Source organism: Bos indicus x Bos taurus, chromosome 4 (assembly GCF_003369695.1).
Source record: "Bos indicus x Bos taurus breed Angus x Brahman F1 hybrid chromosome 4, Bos_hybrid_MaternalHap_v2.0, whole genome shotgun sequence".
NCBI classification, from domain to species: Eukaryota; Metazoa; Chordata; class Mammalia; order Artiodactyla; family Bovidae; genus Bos; species Bos indicus x Bos taurus.
In genome coordinates this window covers 18,428,731-18,453,772 of record NC_040079.1, presented here as the reverse complement: position 1 = coordinate 18,453,772, position 25,042 = coordinate 18,428,731, and the positions used below count along the sequence as shown (strand labels likewise).

The following is a 25,042-nucleotide window of genomic DNA, read 5'->3' as shown; positions in this document are numbered from 1 at the left end:
ACAAATCACCACTGTAGAAACTGAGTAATTGTCTCTGTGACTCTGATTTGAGATGTCAAGTATCCATCTATTTAGAGGTCTTCTTAGATCTGATATAAATTTTTTTCTATTGCTGCTTAAACATAGCTTGAACAAAGTGAAAGCCAATAAATGTGTGTTGAATTGAATGAAATTCTCAACCTAATTTCCTTGACAAATCACATAGCTACCATTTTGGAGGATCATCTATTGTTTTTTATCAGTTAGGGGAGAAAGAACACTTCTAGAGAATCACTGCTGTTTTATCATCCATCTTTCCCAAGCACTTAAAATTTTCATACTATTTCCTTTTGACTATTATTCATTTCTCCTAAATTATTGAACTGAAATTAGACTCAGAAGCCTCACACTGCAAATGTGAGTCTTGATACATGCTGTTAAGATAGCAGAGCAAGGCTTCTAAGACTATAACATCTTTTTATTGTTCATCAATAATCTGAATTATTCATATACCACCATCAAATACTGGGTAAGAATAGGGTTATTACTTATGGGTGTTAAAATCTTGGCGATCCATTATTTCAGGGATTATTTTCAGTATGGTTAGCAAAAATGTATAACACAATTGCTCAATTATTGTCCAAAGCAGCCAGTTCGATTCATAATATTCAGTTCAGTTCAGTCGCTCAGTTGTGTCCAACTCTTTGCAACCCAATGATTGCAGCATGCCAGGCCTCCCTGTCCATAGCCAACTCCTGGAGTTTACTCAAACTCATGTCCAATGAGTTGCTGATGCCATCCAGCCATCTCATCCTCTGTCGTCCCCTTCTCTTCCTGCCTTCAATCTTTCCCAGCATCAGGGTCTTTTCCAATGAGTCAGTCCCTTCGCATCAGGTGGCCAAAGGATTGGAGTTTTAGCTTCAGCATCAGTCCTTCCAATGGACATTTAGGATGGACTGGTTGGGTCCCCTTTCAGTCCAAGGGACTCTCAAGAGTCTTCTCCAACACCACAGTTCAAAAGCATCAATTCTTCAGCACTCAGCTTTCTTTATAATCCAACTCTCACATCCATGCATGACTACGGGAAAAACCATAGCTTTGAGTAGACAGACCTTGGTTGGCAAAGCATTACTCACAGAGTTTTTTACAGTATCTTAGAAATTATAGACCAATCCAAGCAGCTTATGTCTAAGGGAACTGAGTCCATCTGGAATGTTTCAACTTAGAGGAGTCAAACCAACATTCATTAAAAAAAGTCCAGGTATCAAGCACCCCACAAAGCCTAGGAGACAGTGATTAACAACCCTGCTCCAGGTCCCAGCCCTAGAGACACCACTGAGGGAAAAAGAAGCAGAGATGGCCTTGGAACACAAGTCAAACTAATTCTAAAGTGACTGTTTCTTTCATTTACATGAAGTAAACTATCTAAGGTCTCTTAATTAAGAATCCCCATGGGTCATGCATCCCTGGTGGCTCAGTCAGTAAAGAATCTGCCTGCAGTGTGGGAGGCCTGGGTTCGATCCCTGGGTTGAGAAGATGCCTTGGAGACAGGCATGGCAACTCACTCAAGTATTCTTGCATGGAGAATCCCATGGACAGAGGAGCCTGGTGGGCCACAGTTCATGGGGTTGAAAAGAGTCGGACACGACTAGGTAACTAAGCACAGCACATAGCATGTGACATAAGAATCATTTCCAAATTGTACTCTTAGAATAAGAGTTCTTAGAGATTTGGGGGGAAATTAACCCCTTCATGGGCTTCCCAGGTGGCTCATTGGTAAAGAATTTTCCCGTGATGCAGGAGACCCAGGTTTGATCCCTAGGTCGGGAAGATCCCCTGAAGAAGAGAATGGCAACCCACTCCAGCATTCTTTCCTGGAGAATTCCATGGAGACACCATGGGGTCACAAAGAGTCAGACACAACTAAGCAACTAACACTTTCACTCCTCTATAAACTCATTTGGTTAAAAGATATTCACTGATCACATTTTCTGCATCCTGCTTGGTACAATGAGTTTGGAACAAACTTCATGAGTGATCTCCCAAAGCTTACACTAAGGAGGATGGTAACAAACAAGCAAATGAGTAATACCTGTAAATAATTATGACATACAAAGTGCTCTGAAGGGCAGAACAAGGTGCTTTGATAAAGAACAATGTGCGACCTATTTAGAGGTGGAAATCAACAAAGACCTCTGAGAGGCTCTAACTGTTAAGAAACAGCTGGTCATGAATAGAGATCTCCTGTGCTGTGACAAAACACACAAATATGAGAAGGTGAAGAATATCTTGATGTGTGCCTCAAGAACTGAAATCCATGTGGCAGACAGATGTGTTGCAAGAGGTTGGCTGGCCCAGCCTATGCAGGGCTTTTGACTTTTCATGCCAAGCCAAGGAGTACAGTTTTCCTCTAAATGACGTGGAAACCACTGCCAAGTTTTAAGCTGGAAAATTATATAATCCAGTGTTCACTTTAAAAGATCATTCTCTTATATCATGGTGGATCGATGGGGTAAATTAAAGAATCCTGGAGAAGTTACTGCAGTGGTCAAAAGCAAGGGATCATGGTGTCTCAGGCTAGGGCACTGGCAACAGAAATGGAGATAAATGCATGATTTGAAATATATTTTATAAATAAAATTGATAGGGCTGGCAAATGGATTAAGTGTGGGGAGTACCTGAGAGAAGCATCATTATGACCCCGTGTTTTCTCATTTGTGGAGTTGGACCAATAGTCCTCTCATTTTCTGAGATACAAAACAATTGAAAAATATAGTTTTTACAGTGATGGCAATAGAGTTTGGTTGGTAATGTATTATATTTGAGATGACTCTGACACATTCAATGGGCATATCAAATGGAACTCCAAGTGTTTCAACCCAGACACGATACTGAAAACCAAAGGACTGGAGGAGTTCTCCCAACGCCAGTAGGCACAGTGTAGTCCAGTACTAACAAGCCCAACAAATACGTAGAAATCAGAGCATGAACAATGGAAGGACTACCCAGTGAAATATTTAAGAGAAACATTAAGAAAGCTGTCACGACACGAGAGCATTTCAAGATGGAGGAAATACTGAGTAGTTTGAACACATTTGAAAGACTGAATAAGAACAGAAAATAGCTAATGAATCTGGCATCAAGGAGATATTGTCAAGATTTAAAAAAGTAATTTCAGTGAATAGGTAGAGTAAGACCAGATCAGAACAGGTTAAAATGCCCAGGAGGGAAACGTGCTAGAAACAGTTCATATGGCTAACACCTTCTGGAACTTTAGCACTGAACACAACACTGAGAATCAGAGCTGCAATTAAGACACAGTTGGTAATTAAGGGATATTCTTGTTTGTTTTTGTTTTTTAAAGATGGGAGGTCTCAGAGCACGTTAATGGTGATAGAAATAATCTACAAGGAAGGTGAGGATTTGAAAATGTAGGCATGGAAGAAATAGCAAGTCCTTGACATGAAGACAAAGGAAGACACTGAAAACACTCATGAAGGGCCTGGCTTCACAGAAGAGAAATAATACAGCTACTGAAAACACATCCCCCCAAATCCTTATGTTAGAAATTAGAAACAATCACAATTACCTATCCAAATGTAAAAAGAGAAATCAAAGGACAGGGAGCCAAATATGGATATCCTGGTTAGAAATTTATAAAGTCCATCTTAAAAAACTCAAAACGATTTCTTCTACTGTCCTAAGTAAAACGTCTCCTTCATTTGAGCCATCACTGAGTTATCCCTTGGCCAATGCTATAGTGTATTCCAATGACATCAAGGGTAAACACAACCCTATCATTTTTCTTAAGACTCTCTCACCCTACATATGACCCATAACCAACCTCTTGCTGACATAATAGACAAGCACAGTGGGAACGGACAGCTAACGGGGACAGCTATTTTTATCTCTCTCTACAACCTCCACTGCCAGCCTATTCTCACTCCATGTTTTCTCCCAATCTCCTTGTATTAATCAGTAACAATATTATTCTTCTTCACTGCGTCTTCATTCATTAACTGTCATTAACACCAATCTATACTCAGACATCTTCTATTCCTATCTTACCCAGTCATCAAGCTTATAGCTTTAATTGCTACCTCGAAATGCTGACAATTCACCAGCGTCTAACCTCTAGCCCAATCTTCCTCATAAGCTCTAAACTTATATAACCACTCAGCTTTCTGTTGGATATCACCAGTTGGGAGCCTCAGGACAACTCAAACTTGAGAGTCCGACAACTGAACTCATTACTTCTCTACCATATCCTCAAGGCAATTCATTTGCCAACATATTTGTCCTTATAGTCAAAGGACAGGGGAGCTTGGCATAAAGCTATGGTTTTTCCAGTAGTCATGCAGAGATGTAAGAGTTGGAACATAAAGAAGGCTGAGCGCTGAAGAACTGATACTTTCAAATTGTGGTGCTGGAGAAAACTCTTCAGAGTTCTCTGGACAGCAAGATCAAACCAGTCCATCCTAATGGAAATCAATCTTGAATATTCACTGGAAGGATTGGTGCTGAAGCTAAAGCTCCAATACTTTGGTCCCCTGATGCAAGCAACTGACTCACTGAAAAGACCCTGATGCTGGGAAAGATTGAGGGCACGAGGAGAAGGGGGAGACAGAGGATGAGATGGTTGGATGGCATCAGAGATTCAATGGACGTGAGTTTGAGCAAACTCAGGAAGCTGATGAAGGATACAGGAGCCTGGTGTGCTGCAGTCCATGGGGATCACAAAGAGTCAGACACCACTTAGTGACTGAAAACAACAACCCCTGTCCTTGTGTCCAAAATCCAATCAACTAATATATCCTGACCATCTTATTTCCTTCAAATTCACATTTACCAATTTTCTCCATCTCAGTATTACTGTTAGTTCAGATCACCATTATCACTTCCAAAAGACTCTGATGCTGGGAGGGATTGGGGGCAGGAGGAGAAGGGGACGACAGAGGATGAGATGGCTGGATGGCATCACTGACTCGATGGACATGAGTTTGAGTGAACTCTGGGAGTTGGGATGGACAGGGAGGCCTGGCGTTCTGCGATTCATGGGGTCGCAAAGAGTCGGACACGACTGAGCGACTGAGCTGAACTGAACTAATAGCCAACTTCCTCCATGCCTTTAACACTGCTGCTCTTGAAATACGTGGCATCCCCTCCACACTGTAGATAGATTAATATATTTTGCTTAAAATTGTTCAATGCCCCTCTAATTACTATGATGATGACACATGCCTTGATTATAAGAGCCTTCGTGGTCTCACTTCTGCTTATCTCTTGGGTCTCGTGCCTTCCTTGTATGTCCCTCACTTTTGAGCCTGTGTGGATGTGTTCTGTCTAGAAGGTGCTCACTCACCCCCGAGCTGATGATCCCCCAAACCTTCACTTAGATCAATCCTTTGGGACTCAGTTTAGTTGCCACCTCTTCCAGGTGGAATTAAAATAGACCAAAAGCCAATAAAATACTATTTCTTTCTTACCTTTTCAATTCTACCACCATTCCCTCTCCCTACTCTCTGGCTCATTCAATAGACCTTCGCTCTCCAGGGCATTCTATGAGAAGAAGAAAGGGGAGCAGACACACCCTGAAGAGACTTGGGGGGTTTACTGATTGTATTTGTTGAGATACTGATAAGACACTAATGTGAAATGGAGGGAGACAGATTTTTTTTAATCCCTGATGACAATGAATGCAGTGAATCAACGGGAAATAAAAGGTTGCATTTGCACTAGAGCTCTGAAATACTTACTTCTCTTGGTGATCTTGAACCTCCTTCTCGAAATGTTGGTTTACATCTGAAATTAATCTGTCATTTAAAAAGAAAAGTGTATTATATTAGGGAGAGCACCTAACTAGAATTACCCTAAAAATTACCTAGAGTTACCCTAAAAAACCAACAAATCCCATGGGCGAATGACAACACTTGCTGTTATTGTGAAGAAATAGGCCCATACCAGGCTTTTCTCTCTAACCTTTTTATTCCTTTACCCAAGAGTCAACATGAAATGATATCAAATTAAAGCTCAGTAAACAATAGAGTGGATGTAAACCTTAAGCATAGTCCTCCCATTATTAATCTGGTGCTAACGTTGGACTTCTAGGTTTTTAAAAGAGCGTAGTTGTCAAGAAGTTGAAAATGAGAACTGACGCTTTGTCTCTGAAGTCCAAACACTTGCAGGGTAGCAAAGATTGCAGCAGGTGGCGCTGTCTCACCTTTTCTAGCTGTTCAATGCAGGCGGTATGGACGACAATCTTACAGACTGCACACTTCCTCCTGAGAGCTGATTTCTACAACAGACAATTCAGAAGACAAGGAGAAACGTTAGCAGTCTGCTCTGAAGGGTTCCCTGGTAGTAAAGAGAACATTCAGAAATAAGGCAAACATAAACCAATTTAAAACTTCATCATAGACATTCAATAATATGACAAGCTTCATCAATAGTCCTTTGATCTACTAAGCAGCTACACAGTCACAACTTAGGGTGGCCGAGATGTTCTCTTTACAACATAATTATATACTAGATGTTATATATTGAGGATATACTATGAGCCAAGTTCTTTATTCTGCTGTTTTTTCCTTCTCTAAGTTTCATGACCTAACATGGTAGGCATTATTATCTTCTAATTTTTTTTTTTCATGTTTACTCTAAGGGGTAGGGCCAACATACCAGGTTCAAAACAAGCACTCTTTCCCTACAGTCAAAGAGTCTACATTTCAAGGGGCCTTCACCTCGGGGTTTTATTCCCAGCACAAACCTAAACAAACCTACTTGGGTTTCTGCCCAGATAGTCTGGAAAGTAAAAAGACAAGTCTAACTTTTACTAATCATTATCATCATCATAGCAGCAGCAACAGTAACATAACAGCAACTCACATGAATGTACTACCTGCCATGTGCTAGGTATTCTAGTAAGCACTTCACAAACAGTAACATTTAATCCTCACCACCCTGAGAAATAAGACACTATTCTTACTTTCATTATACAGATAAGAAAGCTGAGGCACAGGAAGTTATACATTTAGAGCACAGCAGGGCCAGGTGGTCTGAAACAAGACTCCTGCTTAGAAGCATTACATAGTTTGGCCTCGCTGACACTCAGTGCGAGTTAAAAATTCACAATAAAAATACTCCCTGAGGCTGATCTTTTCTCTAACTAAAAAACAAGCAGTAGAGAGAGGGAGAGGAAGGTGTGGAAATCTTGATTCATTGATCCTAGTGCCATGGAAAGTGTAAGCTACCAATGCTCAGGTCTCTCTGTGAAGGACAAGCTAAAAGGCAGAATTGCATGAATAATTTGGGGGTTTGAGCACTGAAAGAAACTTACTATAACAAAGCCAATCTGTGAAATAGCCCATCAAAGCATCGATGTGTGAAAGGCCCCGAGTCCCTGTCCTCAAGAAAGGCACTGCCACAGGGTACATTCTGAGGACTGGCTTCTCCTCCTGGGATTTGATTTTTGAGCTAAAAATTGAGGTGATACTGCTACAAAAGGAGCCTGGAAGAAATGCAAACCAGCACCTTGGGAGGGACAGAATCGGCAAAGAAACTACAGCCTCCTGCCTCCTAGACGGCTCTACCCATTCAAACACAGGTCTCCACAGTGTCATCAGACACCAGTCAAGCACCAAGAACACTGCAGTCAGTACTGCGGCAATGACATGTGTCACCCTAATACCCACTGACTAAGGTTTAGGTACTGTGCTTGCAAATGCTTTCATCATTCTTGGTTTCCCTCTGCCTGAGGAAAGGACATGGTCTGGAACTTTAAGCAAGTTTGGCAATCAATTGATTTTGCAAAAAGACAGGATAAAGGGAAATCCAAGCATCTAGCTACACCACTGAAAAGTGTCTTGGCTTCACTACTAAAAAGAAGGAGGGGATGATGGGTGGGAAGAAAAAGGAAGGGTAGGAGAAGGGGAGAGAGAACAAGAATGACAAGCAGAAGCGGCGGCACCAGCAAGGGCGACATCACTCAAGGCAACAGTAATAAAATTCCAGGTGTGTAGTTTTTCATGGGCTGAGTGCCCATTAGCAAACTCCTGATGCGCTCCTGTTAGCTGGAACTCCTGGTGGGGACCACCGCTTTAGCGTAACCTGCAGCAAATGCATGGGGCTCTAGAGTCCTGTTGCTCAAGAGTTACAGTGATGCTTGAGAGTCGATCTCATTCTACTTTTTATCCACCAACCCCTAGGAGATTTCACAGCAAGCAAAGTGATACTCTCATGGTAGCAACCACTTACAGGGTTATTCAAGGCCACCTGAAAAGCCTCCCTCCAGTTAAGTCCTGCCCTGGTCGAGCTTTGTGCCTGACTGTGTGCTCTGTGCTGGGGTCTGCACAAGATTGCATAAGGGCTCCATGAGGCTCCCAAGAAGCCCCTGGGGATGGTGGGAAGGGACAAACATGCACTCGTCGAAGCCAGAACACCTCTTCCTTGCCTTGCTTTCTGTCTGGATTTCAAGTCAGGATCTTTTTTGAATACGGGATCTTGCCGGGAAAAGTTTGAGAGCCAGTAGGTTAAGACCGTCCTCTCTCAGTTTCCTAGGATAACGTGCAGTTACACTGATACATCAGGTTCAGTCCCTGGGTCGGGAAGATCCCCTGGAGGAGGGCATGGCAACCCACCCCAGTATTTCTGCCTGGAGAACCCCGTGGACACAGGAGCCTGGTGGGCGACAGTTCATAGGGTTGCAAAGAGTTGAACATGACTGAAGCGACTTTAGCACACATCCACTCACACGGATATTATTCATGTGTAATAATGCAAGAGCAATGTACTACAAATGATAATATATGAAGAAAAGTGCCTTACACTATAAAACTGATTTTATTTAGACAATATTGAATTTTAAAGGCCCTCATAAAATATAATATGTGCTTCTATGCCTTCTGAGGCAGAATATATAAACCATAATCTGAATTTGTCTTTATAAGCACAACATGATGCCTTTTACTATAGAGAACAGTCATTTTTCTGCTTCCTGTCTTCCTATCAGGCTAGAAGTTGTTGTGTCTGACTTTAGTTGCCCTCAATTTCCTAAATGACGGTTTCTAAACAGCGTATAATCTGATAAATTAGATAATTAAGGTCTATATATAATCATATGCAAAATTAAGTGAATAAATTCTGATTGAAGGCCCCAGGTCTTTTTCCATAGTAGAAAAATATATCAATTTTTGCTTCTCAACTGATGAAAACTGTTTCAGTGAATCAGAAGTCCGAACTGCTGACTTCTTGGTTTATCACTGTGCTTCAATTGGTTCAAGTTCTTTGAAGCAGCTGGATAATAAGCTCCTGGGCAAAAATGCTCAATTCATGCTTGGTTATATTCCAATTTTTATTTGCAAGATTCAAACTAAATATAAAGATAAAATGTAGGAATCTAGGTATTCTAAATACTGTAAGTATTCACCTTTTCTTTAAAAGCTCTTAATTTAAGTCAATACTTTCTTCACTATAAAAAATGATAAAGCAAGAAAAGTCATTGAAATTAAGTTGGCAGATTAGCTGTCATTCTTCTTAGTGGGACAGCTGTGATAGAACCTAGCACCAAAATGCAAATTCAAAAATAAATATGACCTGGGAAGTAAACATGCTTAACAATTATAAAAGTTTAATAATTCGCTCTCTTGATTTAAAGGCCAATTAGGCTTATTGCTTCAAATATCAAGTGACCTCAGTACCTTTCCAAGGGTTTCCTCATTTTGTAAAAGGAGGTTCATGAATTTGTAATTGTGTATGTGTCCATGTGTGCAACATCTGTAAAAACTAGTGGGAAGGTACATCTGGGAAAACTAAAACAATATAGGCTATACTATAAATTACATATGGCACCCCACTCCAGTACTCTTGCCTGGAAAATTCCATGGGTAGAGGAGCCTGGTAGGCTGCAGTCCATGGGGTCGCCAAGAGTCAGACACAACTGAGCGACTTCACTTTCACTTTTCACTTTCATGCATTGGAGAAGGAAATGGCAACCCACTCCAGTGTTCTTGCCTGGAGAATCCCAGGGACAGGGGAGCCTGGTGGGCTGCCGTCTATGGAGTCGCACAGAGCCGGACACGACTGAAGCGACTTAGCATAAATTATATCCCATTATACAATGCTTCCCAGGTGGCGTTAGTGGTAAAGAATTGGCTTGCCAATGCAGCAGACACAAGAGATGTGGGTTGGATCCCTGGGTCAGGAAGATCCCCTGGAGAAGGAAATGGCAACCCACTCCAGTATTCTTGCCTGGAAAATCCCATGGACAGAGGAGCCTGGCAGGCTATAGCCTATGGGGTCACGAGTCGGACAAGACTAAGGGACTGAGCACACATGCAGTGACCAGAATTGACTCATATAATCGTGCCACCATGAATGATATGCTGTGCTTTAGGATGGTGGGCACAACCTGACCAGCAGACCTAACAGTGATGGAAGAGAACACCTTTCCAGTTCTGACTGGGCCCTGCACGTTTCCCATGCTGCAGGCATTGCTGGCACTCTAAGCAGCAACAATTCCTTTCCAAACTTCGGCTCATCTCAGGCACAGAAGTAAAACAGCCTTAGACCACTGGCACTGGGGATGGAAGCTGGAGAGGGGCCGAAAGGACCGGAGGCAATAGTGGTAGAAAGTATGCAACTGTCCCGGAGAAGAGTTAATATCTCATCCCATCCCACCTGCCCACTCCCTTTTGTCACAAGTCCCTGATTCATCTGTACCACCAAGCAAGCTATGTTTGCTTCCTTTGAATAAGAGATGTGATTTCTACTAAATAATAAAGATCTGGTGGTAGGCAACAGCATTTGATAGAAAGAGAGAGAAGCAAGGGAGGGAAGGAAAGAAGAGGAGAAAGAAAAGGAACCTAGCTTCACAGGTTTATGATTTGTGACAGGTCAAGGCTACCACGCTACGAGGTAACTTAATTCAAATGTCACCCCTAATAATGTGAAATCTGACCCAAGAACCGTGTATGACAAGGCTGACTGAGCCTCTCCCCAATAAACATCCAGCAAATCTGTTTCCCTGAAGATGAGCGAGTCATCGTGCCTCTGACCACATCTCTCCTGCAGTATTTTTAAAGATACCCTCCCCAACACACACACACACACACACACACACACACACAGGTTTAATCACAGAGATGAGAAGCAGAGAAGCAGGAGGAAAAATTTAGTCTCCAGAGCCCATGTGGCTACTCTTTCTCAGCCTCCTGTCTCAAGAGACCTCAGGGGCCAGAGCCTACTGCTGGCCAAACAGTAGTATGGGCCTGGCAGCATCTCATTGCAGACAGAGTCCCCAGAACACAGGCTCCCAGATAAAATGCAAGAAACCAATGTTTCCATCAGCCCTGCCCCTGTCACAAGGCCACAGGGACAAAAGGATGAATGGCCAGGAAAGTGGCTCTGGGCAGGGATGCAACCACACTAGGAGAGGGGAAGGAAGCAGACAAAGTCCTGGGGAGAGGACAAGATGAGGAGCTGAGTGGTGAAAAGCTGGGAGAAGAAGGCTGGATGACTGTGAAGTAATTAGCCTCCAATTAAAAAAAAAAAAAACAGAAGGCTGGATGAGGTGGTGGGCTGAGCTTCCAAACTCAGGCTCCCCCAGCTGTCTGCTCCCCAGTAATTCTAAACCTCCTCACCCTTCCTACCTCACAAGAATCATGGTGAAAAAGAGAAGCTGAGTGCTGGGAGTCAGGTAAAGGAGAAACAGCAAGTACGGTGAGAAGAATTTTATCCTCACTTCTGCACCCGAAGCTCTGTTTACAGGGAGGCACTCTGATGGAAAAGGGAGACAGGGAGATTGGGCCCCGTCTTCATCCCTTCTTCATCTCCAAGGGTGGAGGTAAAGGAAACCTCCTAAGCCTTCGGAGGGTCAGGAATCCGGCAAACCTTTAGTGGGGACTGCCTCTATGGGCAAGGCAAACAAGAACACTGCTGCTGTCTAATCCTAGGTAAATGGAAAACAAGAGTTCTTTGATTTATTTAAAAACCTAATTAGAAGAAATGACAAGCATCCTTGGCAAGTGCTACTCCTCTGGGGCGTCTAGGATGCAATCTGCAAATTGGTATTAGGGAAAAAAGAAGACTGACATTATCTGGAGGCTCCATTACTGTGGCTTCAGGGCCAAAGCAAAGGCTTCATGGCCACTTGCGAGGGAGCCTGTCTTTCTCAGATAGAAAGACAGGACATTTTGGACAAATCAAGAGGGTAGGTAGCTGAAGTACCAGCACACCCCTATTGTGGCCTCTCTTACTTGGCAGGAGTGCTACTGTGATGGCAGGATTTCACTAGCCTGGACCTGGGAGCAGAGAGGCCACATGTCAGGACAAGTCTGTGCCCAGGGAGAGTCTCCGAGCCCCCCCTCTCTCTCAAGAGTCTCCTGGAGGGAGACCTCGCTCGGTGTGACAGGGTGCCAGCCCTCGCCCTGGGCACCACTGCGCATGTTGGAGAGTCCAGGCCTTCATGTGTCAGGGCGCCACCTGTTTGCACCTGTGTCCTCTGGAGAGGGCTCAGTGAGGGGGCTGGAGCCCTCTGAGACACACCCCATCACCACCGTCTGAGATACTAAAGATGCCAGAAGCGCCTCAGAATATATGAAAGCAAAAGGAGCAAGACCAACAGGAGGCTGGGTCAGGGATCAGATAAACCGTAACAGAAGTACTCATGCAACGCTCACACACACACACCCGTACACCTAAATCTGCGGTTCACTGGAATCAGGGCGGTCGGAGGTGTCTGACATAGTGAACTCTGCATGTTGCTGAAACACGGAGTGCTAAGCAGGAAGTGAAGCAAAGGAAGCTTCTGTCCTTCCTGGGAGAAGCTGGCAAGCCACTTGAGACAAGGAGGACTCAAGACGAAGCTTATTAACAGGAGAAGGCCCTGCGTGGCTAAATGCTAAATGAACAGCTCGGACAATAAAGGCTGTCATTTAGAGCAGAGGCTGAAGCAGTAAAAAGCACCTAACAGGAAAAAAGAAAAAAAACCACATACACAATTCTTTAACTGGCCTTAAAAGATATATAAATATTTGAAAAATTGAAGACACTGTCTCAGGAAGAAGATCCAGAGTCTCTTTACACAGTAGGCACTGATGCCTCCTAAGAGGAACAGATCCGGCTTCTGCGTGTCCAGTGGGGCCCCGAGCCAGGGGCTCACAGGTGTCCATTTGCGTGAGTCATGGGGCATCGCATTTCATGGTGGAGTGTGGAGGCTTCTCTGTGTGTTGGGCAGGCGATCAGGTGGAGGGCCACAAAGGCAAAGAGCAGGAACGCTGGCTGTGGGTCACGAGGAACTCAAAGGGAAATAGCAGAGCAAAACCATTCCCGAGAGGCCCGGGTTAAAAGGATAAGGTTACAAGGAGGTGGGGAGAGTCCCCTGTGTTTCCATACTGCTCTAATCCAACACCAGGAAACACTGCCTGATCCATAATAGGAGCTCAAGAGATGTTCTGGAAGGGAGGGAGAGAGGAATGGAGGGGAGAAGAATGGGCTTGCAGACCAGGCCTTTCTCCTAACATAAGCCCCCAGACTAACCTCAGGCTGGAGAACTGGTGGCTTTGGAATGATGAGAGAAACCTCCTCCCCCTCCAAGGCACAGGCATTCTCAGGGTAGGCAACCCCGAAAGGAGAGAGAAAGTGGGACCTAGCGGTGTTTGAGGGACAGAAGACCTTTATAAATCTTAGAGGGAAAATGGGGTGCAGAGGCTTCATGGGGAGGACAGCTGAACAAATTTTGTGACCACAAATGGTGTCTTTGGGGGGAGTTTCAGAGATATCAGACAAGAAGGGTATCTTGCCAAAGGCTGAAAGTGAAAGTATTAGTCGCTTAGTCATGTCCAACTCTTTGCAACCCCACGGACTGAAGCTCATGACGGTAGCCCGCCAGGATCCTCTGTCCTGGGAATTCTCCAGGCCAGAGTACCTGAGTGGGTAGCCTTCTCCAGGGGATTCCCGTCTTCAGGGGATCTGCCAGAGACCCAGGGATCAAACTCAGGTCTCCATTGCAGGCAAAGCAACCATACTCTAATTTTAAATGGTGGTTTTTAAGTAATGAGAGTTCATAGTGAAAATCCACATATTAGGCAATGAGGGCCTGAATTGGAATGATAAAGAATGGAGCAGAAGTAAAAGCAGAAAAGCCAGAGTGATGAACCACTGAGAGAGTGGGGCCCTCTTTCCATCTCACGCAGGTCTCCCGAAAGGAGGCCTCAGCCTGGGCTTTATGTCTTTCAGGAGCAGACCAGCCCCGGATGGCTGCACTCCAAGTCCATGGTCAGCTTGCTGCTGTGCACGCAGCAGCTGACTACATGCCCTTGTCTCTCGTGCCCTGTTATGGTAGGGACTGCCTCTGAAGTACTGCAATAGAACTCACTGAATGCGCTCTTCAAACAGTAGAGTTTGTTCTGTACTAAGGCACACATTATCTGAAGCACTTTGCATATGAAAGTGTTTATGTTTCCAGAGACACCTCCCCTGAGGAACCACAGATAAGCCTGTAAATCTCGGGTAGGCAGGACCCATCGGAGCTAAGACACAGAAGGGCCTGCTCCACAGCGCCCTAGAGACACAGAGAGTAGGAGAAAAGTGCCATTGTTTGGACACGCATACATTTTTTTATTTCCCCAACAGCTAGTGCATTTTGTATTTTTCATGTGAAGAGAAAGAAAACCAAACTCTTAGAGCAGGAAGCCAAAGGGAAAGGAGCTGAGTATGAAGAACCACATGGAAAAAATGAGACTGCCACCTGGAAACCTTACCTCTTCCAGAAAAGCAGCCAATCAGGGCTCACGGGAGGAACAATTTGGGAAGAACCAAATTACTAGCTAGCGAGTTAATTCAAAGCTAAAGTTGATGGCTGGTTATCAATTGAAGCCTCACTGTGTTTTGACTATTGGATTAGGATTGGAACAAGTCGTGGTCAGAACAGCACAGGCACATTTTGGTTTTGTTTCTTTAAATAGTTATTTGGCTGTGCCAGGTCTTAGCTGTAGAAAGTGGGATCTCTGATCTTAGTTGTGGCAGGCAGGATCTTTAGTTGCGGCATGTAGGATCTAGTTCCCTGACCAGGGAGCAAACCTGGGTCCCCTGCGGTGGGAGTGTGGAATCTTAGTCACTGGACTAAGGAAGTCGCTAGGTTCATTTTAAGAGGGGAAAAAGGTACATGTCCCTATCTCAATAGTTCACCCTTACAGTGAAACTCCTGGTGGCTCAGGCAGTAAAGAATCTGCCTGCAATGCAGGAGACACAGGGTGGAACCTTGGTCCAGCAAGATCCCCTAGAGAAGGAAATGGCAACCCACTCCACTATTCTTACCTGGGTAATTTCATGGACAGAGAAGTCTGGTGGGCCCAGTCCATGGGGTTGCAAAAGAGTTGGACATGACTTAGGGACTCAACTCAACAGTGAAATTTCTACCAAATCAGTCTCTTTAAGAGTGATTTAAAAGTGGCTTATGCTAGAGAATTTAGTTTGTTTTTTGTTTGTTTGTTTTTAAATGAGAAGAAAGTGATAGGCACAGGCTTCTCTAATGGGCTTTAATAAAAAACTGCCACGTGACTCTTAGGAGAAGTCTACGTCCTGGAATTTGATTGGGTAACTGGTATACACATCTACTACCTTTTGTACAACTACATAAAATTCAGGTCCAGTTACTGAGACATAAACCAAACATAGATTGCAGCTGTTACTTATGAAACGGATGAAGAATGGCCTGCTAAGTTTGTATTGGCTGGTGCAAGTTTAATGGAAACATACCAACCCATGGTTGCCCCCAGAACCAGGCTGATGATGCTCTGGGTGCCCCTCATTGACTGGTCGAAGACTGGTGTTCCTTCTACCAGCTTTGCATGGCCATCATGCATGAAAAAGGGACTTCTGACTAATGAACTCCAAGAAATCATCAAAAATCCATAATTCTATTTCCTATTCCTGATTCTCATTTTACCCAAGGAGACACCATATTTCCATGACTACTATTATTGACTGTCTATGCACTGTTACTCTCATCTCTTGTTTTGCTGTGTATTTTCTTCTGCCTGCTTGTCTTTGCCTCATTTCTTTTTTACCATTTGTTTCCTCTGTGCCTCTCAGCTTTGATGTTAGCAGGTTCTAACAGTGGCTGGTCAATAGCTTTAAGTTTATCACGTGTTATCTTTCTGCTTTGGTTCTTCTCAGATGCTTTTATGGCTGTTCCCTGCTCAATATTTGTACTCTCTTCAAAGTTATCTCAGATCAAAGCTGCCATGTATCTTTCTGTAGATTGAAGTGCTTCTGTATGTACACAAAAATGTATATAAATACGATTACAAGTATACAGGCACTAATAAGTAGATACACAACTAGAAAACACAAACACATGTGTACTCACTATTTTCCATCAGTTAGGTGTGAGTTGGACATGTTACAGAAGTCACAGTAGAGACAACAGGAAATGGTGTTTCAATGTTCTCGTAATTGTCTTGCTCTAAGGTAGTGTATCGGGCTTCCCTGGTAGCTCAGAGGTTAAAGCGTCCGCCTGCAATGCGGGAGACCTGGGTTCGATCCCTGGGTTGGGAAGATTCCCCTGGAGAAGGAAATGGCAACCCACTCCAGTATTCTTGCCTGGAGAATCCCATGGACAGAGGAGCCTGGCGGGCTACAGTCCAAGGGGTCGCAAAGAGTCAGATATGACTGAGTGACTTCACTTTCACTTTCAAGGTAGTGTATCAAGGGCAAAGCAGAGATCTGAAGCTTAACATAAACTAGGAAACAGCAACCACAGTTTGCCTTTTAATATTTGCCAGCCTGATAGCACCATATATGCCATCTTACTTGCAGCATGATTCCTAATACATTCGCATTATCAGTTCACTCCCTGGAAATACACAGAATTTTTTTTTTCTTCTAAAGTTCACAGCACAAGATCTCTAAACAATAATCTAGAGACATTTACTTTAATCCATAAGATTGCATCTACTTAAAAAGCCATATCAAACTGTGGTAAATTACCTATCCCTTCACTGTCATTTCCAACATCCCAAGCTGCTGAGGACATAATGAAGACAAAGTCTTTCAGTCAGTCTAGGCCAGAAGACCACCATTTCAATTTCCATTCACCCAAAACTGTATCTCCAATTGGCCATGTGGTTTTCCTTCACATACAACTACCGATACCATTTTTCAATAAGGATACCATTATCACTAGAGTATTTACCAGAAGGCTGGCAGTGTGATATACACACCATGTGTCTGAGAGACACAGCTCAGCTCAGCCGCACAATGTGGGTACCATTCACCTGCCTTACAGATAAGCAGCTGAGACCCAAGGAGACTGAGCAACTTGCCCAAGAGACGCTGGCCAGGAGTGGAACTTAGGTCTTTCTGACTCAAAACCATATCCTTCTATTACATCTTACTACTTACCTTTCATTTTACTAGTGATGGATTAGGGGAACAAGACTAGTGAAGCTAGGAATCCATTATATTTGACATGATTGCCTTAGATGATCTGTTCTCATGAGAATCCCAAGGAGATGATTAATGACAACCTACCATGACGCCCTGTGCCAAGAATGGTCAATAGCAGTCTCTATCTTCCAGGAGAATCAAATAAGAAGGGCACAACACAGGCAAAACTGGACTTAAAACCCTGCAATACCTGTAGAAGTGAGTGTGGCATCTCCCCGTGAAGAGCCTTAAAAATAAGGCAGAAATTCAAACATCTTGGATTCTAAGTATAATGATACTTAAATGGCAGGGCTGATCTGGGGATTGATGTCTGTGTGTGTCTTCCAACAATCTCATCATTGAACTCATTCATTCATTCTGTGAAAAAGGGTAGGGTAAGCACTCAGTGCTACCCGGTTCTCAGTGCTGAGGATCCAGGCAGAGTCCCGTGCTAAATGAAGCTTATGCTTTAATGGAGGACACAGACATGAGTAAGACGTGATGCTGTTACAAAGACGAGAAAGTGATGAGTGCTGTGAAAGATCTAGAGACTGGAGAAAGGGCTCAGCTGGGCTGGTTGTTTCACCCTCTTTTATTCAGTGCAAGAGAGGAGATGATGACGGGGCCCTGAAGTTAATACCTGGACACCCAGGGTATCCAATACCCTGGCACTGCCTGCTTGGTTTCAGTTTCTGACAACCCCCTGAAACCACTTTTACTTGAGGAATAACAATCAAAATAACCAATTTTTATTGATCACTTGTAACTGGCCACATCAGGCATTGCTGCATATGCTTTATCTCACTGACAGTTCATGGAAACCATAAGGAGTAGGTATTATCCACACTTTAATTGGGCATATCTAGGCCTCAGATATGAAACTGAGGCCTAAAGAGGTTAAAACAATGAAGGACATCACACAACTAGAAAATCCCAAAGACTAGATTTGAAGCTGGGTCACTTGTGGCACCCCACTCCAGTACTCTTGCCTGGAAAATCCCATGGACGGAGGAGCCTGGTAGGCTGCAGTCCATGGGGTTGCTGAAAGTCGGACACAACTGAGCAACTTCACTTTCACTTTTCACTTTCATGCATTGGAGAAGGAAATGGCAACCCACTCCAGTGTTCTTGCCTGGAGAATCCCAGGGACGGGGGAGCCTGGTGGGCTGCCGTCTATGGGGTCGCACAAAGTCGGACACGACTGAAGCGACTTAGCAGCAGCAGCAGCACTTGATTCCAAAGCCTGCATATCTTCTCAAACAAAGACCTCAGAGCAGACTTTGCCAATTCCTTGCATCTTTAAAACACCACCTTCTGCAATCTGTATCTGTCTGGCATATGAGGTAGGAAAAACAAAACCAAAAAAATCTCCTAAAATACAGTCAATGTCACCTTGGGGCCAGTAGTAGTTCTGGGTAACTGCTAATGCGAATAATGCTTCAGCCAAGCCTGGGGCCTCTCAGAAAAAAGAGGGCTGGTTAGAGCCCTGAGGGACACTGAAGGAAGATAAAGATTTTCTGTACACCTGGGCATTGCCTGGGTGACATGTAAATCCTATGCCAAATCACATGTAAATTATTTCTATTAAGTAACAGAACTATACCAACGTCAAGTAAGAACTGAACTGTGCCACACAGGCTCATAAACCACCCTCCACCACACACACACAAATGCAGCTTCAATCATCATTCAAGTATCATTGCAAAAAAAAAAAAGAAAAGGGTCCAGGTAAGACTCTGCTTCCATTGCAGGCAGCATGGGTTCAATCCTGGTCAGGGAACCAAAATACCACATGATGCACAGTCAGTTCAGTCGCTCAGTCATGTCCGACTCTTTGCGACGCCACGGACTGCAGCACGCCAGGCCTCCCTGTCCATCGCCAACTCCCGGAGCTTACTCAAACTCATGTCCATTGAGTTGGTGATGCCATCCAGCCATCTCATCCTCTATCATCCCCTTCTCCCCCCGCCTTTAATCTTTCCCAGCATCAAGGGCTTTTCCAGTGAGTCAGTTCTTCACATCAGGTGGCCAAAGTATTAGAGCTTCAGCTTCAGTATCAGTCCTTCCAAAGAATATTCAGGACTGATCTCCTTTAGGATGGACTGGTTGGATCTCCTTGCAGTCCAAGGGACTCTCAAGAGTCTTCTCCAACACCACAGTTCAAAAGCATCAATTCTTCAGCACTCAGCTTTCTTTATAGTCCAACTCTCACATCCATACATGACTACTGGAAAAACCATAGCTTTGACTAGATGGACCTTTGTTGGCAAAGTAATGTCTCTGCTTTTTAATATGCTGTCTAGGTTGGTCATAGCTTTTCTTCCAAGGAGTAAGCGTCTTTTAATTTCATGGCTGCAGTCACCATCTGGAGTGATTTTTTGTGTGGCCAAAAAACAAAAATAATTATTGCGGAACAGATGACTACTATTCTCAAAGGCTCAAACTCTAAAAATAAGATGGACAGACACACACACACACACGGCTTAATGGAAGTTTAGAACAAACACAAAAGAATTACATAAAGATACATAAAAGTTATGAATGAAGCCCCAGGGTGGTGATTAAGTATCTCTGAGTTTTCTTTCCTTTTCATGGGAGTAAACTGCCCCAGTGACCACCCCAAAGGGTTGCTATTACTGACCAATATTGACAAGAGGAAAACTGCACTGCATGGGTATTTCTCAAATAGTTTTCTACTGAATACTGAGATCCTACAAGATGATGACAGGTGTTCTGTGGGGAAAATAATGAGTTTTCAACAATCATCCCATCCCCCGAGCAAACATATAGGAAATCCTCCACACCACTGCCCTTCTTTGGAGGAAATGGCACCCTCCTCCAGTATTCTCGCCTAGAAAATCCTATGGACAGAGGAGCATGGTGAGCTACAGTCCATGGGGTCACAAAAGAGTTGGACATGACTTAGCGACTAAACAAGTGCCCTTTTTAGAGTTTCAGAGTAAATATTTGATTGTTAAGGGTGTTTAAGCTTATTTGATTACAAGGTTCTTTTTTTTTTTTTTTTTAATCACAAGGCTCTTTTAAGGAATGATATCCCATATTGCTTTTACAGGAATTCAGTGCTCTCCAGAACATTTTAATTTTTTTTTAAGCACACTGTACAAATAGACAATGGTGCTGCTGATGCCAAGTCACCTAGGAGGGTGACCGAACCCTGTAGCTTCCTGGGCTCCATATCCTATCATTCTCTCTAGTGCATAAAGTGGGCGGGGTCTGTATTATATGCTCCTCGGGTATACAGATAACACTCTATGCGAAATAATTACAGTGATAACGATAGTTGTAATAACAATGACTAATTTTACTAAGGACCTGCCACATGCTGGTCTCAGTTCTGGGTGTGTACCTGGCTGACCTCGTGGAAATTCCTGACCATCTGGCCAGACACATATGGGCAACACCCCTTGCACCCACGGGAACACCCTGCCCTCTTCCTCCACTCACATCCCCTGACTCAGGGGTCAAAAGCAGAGAGTCCATCTGAGCAAATGCTTTTTCAGAATTATTCTGGTTGATGGCTCTGTTCTCTCTGAGTCATCTGCATTCATGAGCTCCCCAGCATCCTCGTGGTGGGAGGCGTCTCTGGCAGAGAGCGGCGGCCTCAGAGGCTCCACAGAGATGACATCTTCGCACCAGCACCCAAACAGCTTGCAAGGCTGGCTTGGGCTCCTGAGCCTCGCTGCCACACTCCCAGCTCTCTCTCTGTGAGCCTGCACCCGCCCAGCCAGGCCACCATCTGGAGGTACAGAGCATCAGTCTGCTATGTTGGATGACCAGAGGCGGCAAGCAGGCAGTCCCAGTGCAGTCTGAGGCTCCCGTTCAGTGCGGGTGCTCTGGGGCGTCCACGCCCCAGACCCAAATGCACAGACAGTCAGAGGTCATCAGCCACCTGTGCTGGGGACCAGCTCTCTCTTCTCACTCCCAGCACACAGAGGCATGCAAACCAGCATCTGCACATACTGCTGTCCGGTACCCACATCTTCCGGAAACGAAACAGACAGGACTGTCACCAGGTTCACCATCTTTTTTCCTTTTTAAAACAAAAAGCTGAAAGTTTTCTTCAAATAGGACAGAGAGCTACTGCCCTTGTATTCTTGGGATCTTCCCAACTCAGGGATCAAACCCAGGTCTCCCGCATTGCAGGTGGATTCAGCACTCTCTGAGCCACCAGGGAAGTCCCTGTTCTTCTTACAAGTTTCTTTCAAAAACCCAGGGACGTTGCCAGCATCCTCGTGAGCAGATGCCGTGGTGCCCAATGACAAGGATGAGGCTTCTGACCAAGAAGAAGATATGGCCTGTGAAATATAGTCCAGAAGGAGTTACTTTGGTTTATAGCAGTCAGTTGGTTCCACCCACAACCTGGGGAGTCTATGCGTACTACCCACAGCAGCAAAATGACAGGGAAAGTGTGAGACTCTCACTGCTGGGGCTAGGCAGAATCCTCCTGAACAGAAGGCCGTGCTGAAACCAAAGTCCAACCAAATTACTGAGTAGCTCATTCAACCAATGATATTGAAGTATAATCAGGGACAGGAGACAAAGAGGGAGGAGGTTAACCTTTATCAACTAATTTAATCCTCCCACCAATTCCGAGAAGCAGATATAACCATCACTGTTTTACAGGGAGACCTGAGACGCAGAGCAGCAGGACAGGGCCAGGATTTCGTTCCAGATCTGCTTGTCTCTGCATCCGAGTGGCTCCTCTCTCTCCACTCCCCCTCCTCTCCATCTCACCTGGCCTCCTTAATGCAATTCATTCATTTCCTAAAACTATATTTGTTTAGTGCCAAACAGTGTTAAGGTCAGGTGTCACAGGCGGGGTTGGCCACTTTTGCCAAAGGTGAACCACCGAACACACGAACAAAACAATAACAAAAGCAAAACAGTACCCATCAGCCCACCCACAGAAAGGAGGTGACATAAGCACATTTAAAAATAGAGAAGATATATCTGGTAACAGCACTCTGAAGTCTGTCAGCTCCTTTCCCTCTTACCCAACCTACGCAGTCTCCCTCACCTTTCTACCTTCTCTTTTCCCATAGTTCTTGGCTTCTGGCACCTACCTGTCTGTCTGCTCATGTTTCCAGAAAGCCACATACCTGTCAACTGAAATCCTCCAGCAAGCCCGACTTAAATGTACCTGTGCGAGGGCATCTGAGAGCCGTGTGCAGGCACCTGTGTGGCCAGGTGAGGTAACTCACTTTAACAGAATGAATACTGCCTTCACTTCCTAGGGCTGCCCTAGCCAAGTACCATACCCTGGGGAACTGAAAGCAATAGAAATGTGAATTCTCGCAAAGCCTGACTCTGAGGTGTTAACAGGGCTGGCATCCTTCTGAAGTTGAATCTGTCCAGACCTCTCTCCTAGCTTCTGGTAGTAGGTGCAGGGCTTGGCTTGCAGCTCTGTCACCCCAGTCTCTGCCTGCACCAGGACGTGGCTTTCTTCCCTGTCTACCCCTGTGTGCCCTCTCCTCTTTTGTAAGGACACTTGTCAAAATGGATGAGGTCCCCACCCTACTGCAGTATGACCCCATCTTAATTATATCTGCGGCAATCCTATTTCTGAATAAGTCATATCTGGGGGTCGTGGGGGTGAGGACCTCAGCATGTTTGGGGGGTACACAATTGACCCCGTAATAGCTACTATATGCCAGACGTGGGTTCCAGGCCACTTCATTTGGTTCTGATACTCTACAAAGTAGATCAGTGGCTCCCACCCAGTGTGTGTGACAGAACATAATATCAGCTGTAGAGTTTGTTTTTAAAATACTCACGTCTGGTCCCACTCTCCAGAGATCCTGATGTGGTAGATCCAGGCAGGGAACCAACCATTTTACAAAGTAAAATTAAGAAGCAAAGTTTCAAAAGGAATGACAATGCTTATCCAGGAATAAGAATCACTGGGGTCCATCTTAACAACAATACAATAAATCAGGAAATGGGGGCAAAAAGGAAGTGAAACGCTATGTCCAAAATTCACTCAGTACTTGGATGAAACAAAAGGTTTTCCAACCCAGGTGAGTTTCACTCAGAACCTCCATCCTTTCCACTACCCAGGTGTGAGCATGGTTGTCTACACCCCTACATAGTGACACAGGCAGTATTTTTAGGTGTAAAAATAAGTGTGCACACCTATGTCCTCTATGGATTCTTAGTGAGTGTCTTTGGGATCAAGTATGTATTTGGCTGAACATCTTTGTATATTCTATCAGCCACACACCAGAATGACTTCTACAGAATGTCCCCATAAGTCATGATGTTGTCACTTACAATTAACTGTCACCTGTCACTCTCAACTCAGTCTGAAGATTCTAGTACAGGGTACTCATCCCATAAGTATTTGTAGAACAAATGATTAAAGAAACATCCATTTAAGGAAACATCATGAAGTAAAAGTGGTCCTTGTGGGAATTTTTTTTTTAGTTTTTCCCCTCATAATCATGATGGGAAACCATGATCCTTCTGCTCCAATTTCATTACTTCTGCATCCTTTTCTTCTCTCCAGATGAGAAAAAGAAGCCGTTACTAACCTGGGGACTGTCGCTGATTTGGGAACAACTTTAATCCCATTAAATATCTACTCACAGACATTCTACAGTATTAAATGTTGTCACTGGAGGAAATAAGAAAGGAAGAAGTTTAAAGGTAATTTGATTCAGCCCTGAGATTCTGGAGCACATGCTCCGACAACAGTCTTCATGTCGTCTCTGCCTCATCTGCAATGTCCTCCAATATCAGCCCCCCAGGTCCATCCATGTATGGCAGAAGGAGGTCCGAATTTGCAGGACGGCTTTGGTTTTAAATAAATTCTGGCACTGTCCCCATAAGCTGGGGTGACAGTTTCACAGCAGTCAGTTTCACCCTCAAGTCCATCCTGCTTTAGACAATATGGCCAGGCTCCATCAGCACACAGCCATTTTTTACAACATGCACTCTGAGTTTCAGTTGAGAAAACACAGACAGACACCCCCATCCATCCTGATTTCCATTCTTACCTAACATGTGCCCTTTGCTGTGTTCATGGTGTCTCGTGACTGTCTCCTCCCTCGTACAAAGCATCTTCCTGCCTTTGAGTCTGCCCATGTTCCTCCCCCTGCCTGAAAAGTTCTCCTTCCCCACTCTACTTATGTAAGTCTAACCCATCTTTCAATACTGCCTTCAAGCCCCATTTCCATGAAGCCTCCTCTGTCTACTCAGCCCACACTGATTCCTCCTTTCTCTTAACTTCTACCCGTGACATTTGCTTTGCTAAATTAGGGTATGGAGTGAAAAGCACCTCTTCAGTGATGGATTCACTCCTCCACCATGCTCTGCCTGGACTTTGTTTAGAAGCCTGCAGGTAGCACCTGGTTATGGTAATTTGATACTAAACCCGACAGGTTGGCTTTCTTCAAAGGTGGTTCTTTAAAAGAAATGAGAATACATAATTTGATTACACATGCTTTTATTTTTTTCCCTTTCAAAACTGTTGCTCAATTCTAAGAGAGCTGCAAACAGAATATTTAAACTGGAGCCCCTCTTGGAGATCTCCTCGCCTAACCTCTTATCCAAAGCAGAGGTACACCCCTTGTAGCATCCTTGAAAGATGGCCCCTAACCTACTCATAAAAACCCTCTTTGAG

The 25,042-nt window shown here is 44.3% G+C and overlaps 1 protein-coding gene across 2 annotated transcripts in view; it reads right to left on the bottom strand.

Annotated features, from left to right (window-relative positions):
* Positions 1–25,042, bottom strand: part of DGKI (diacylglycerol kinase iota) — a 517,513-nt gene that overhangs the window by 286,032 nt on the left and 206,439 nt on the right. For both annotated transcript variants that reach the window (XM_027538894.1, XM_027538896.1), the window contains exons 4-5: positions 6,200–6,274; positions 5,736–5,792 (exon numbers count right to left, since the gene is read on the bottom strand). In XM_027538894.1, coding sequence (XP_027394695.1) covers positions 5,736–5,792; positions 6,200–6,274 — 132 coding nt within the window. The remainder of the gene's footprint in view (positions 1–5,735; positions 5,793–6,199; positions 6,275–25,042) is intronic.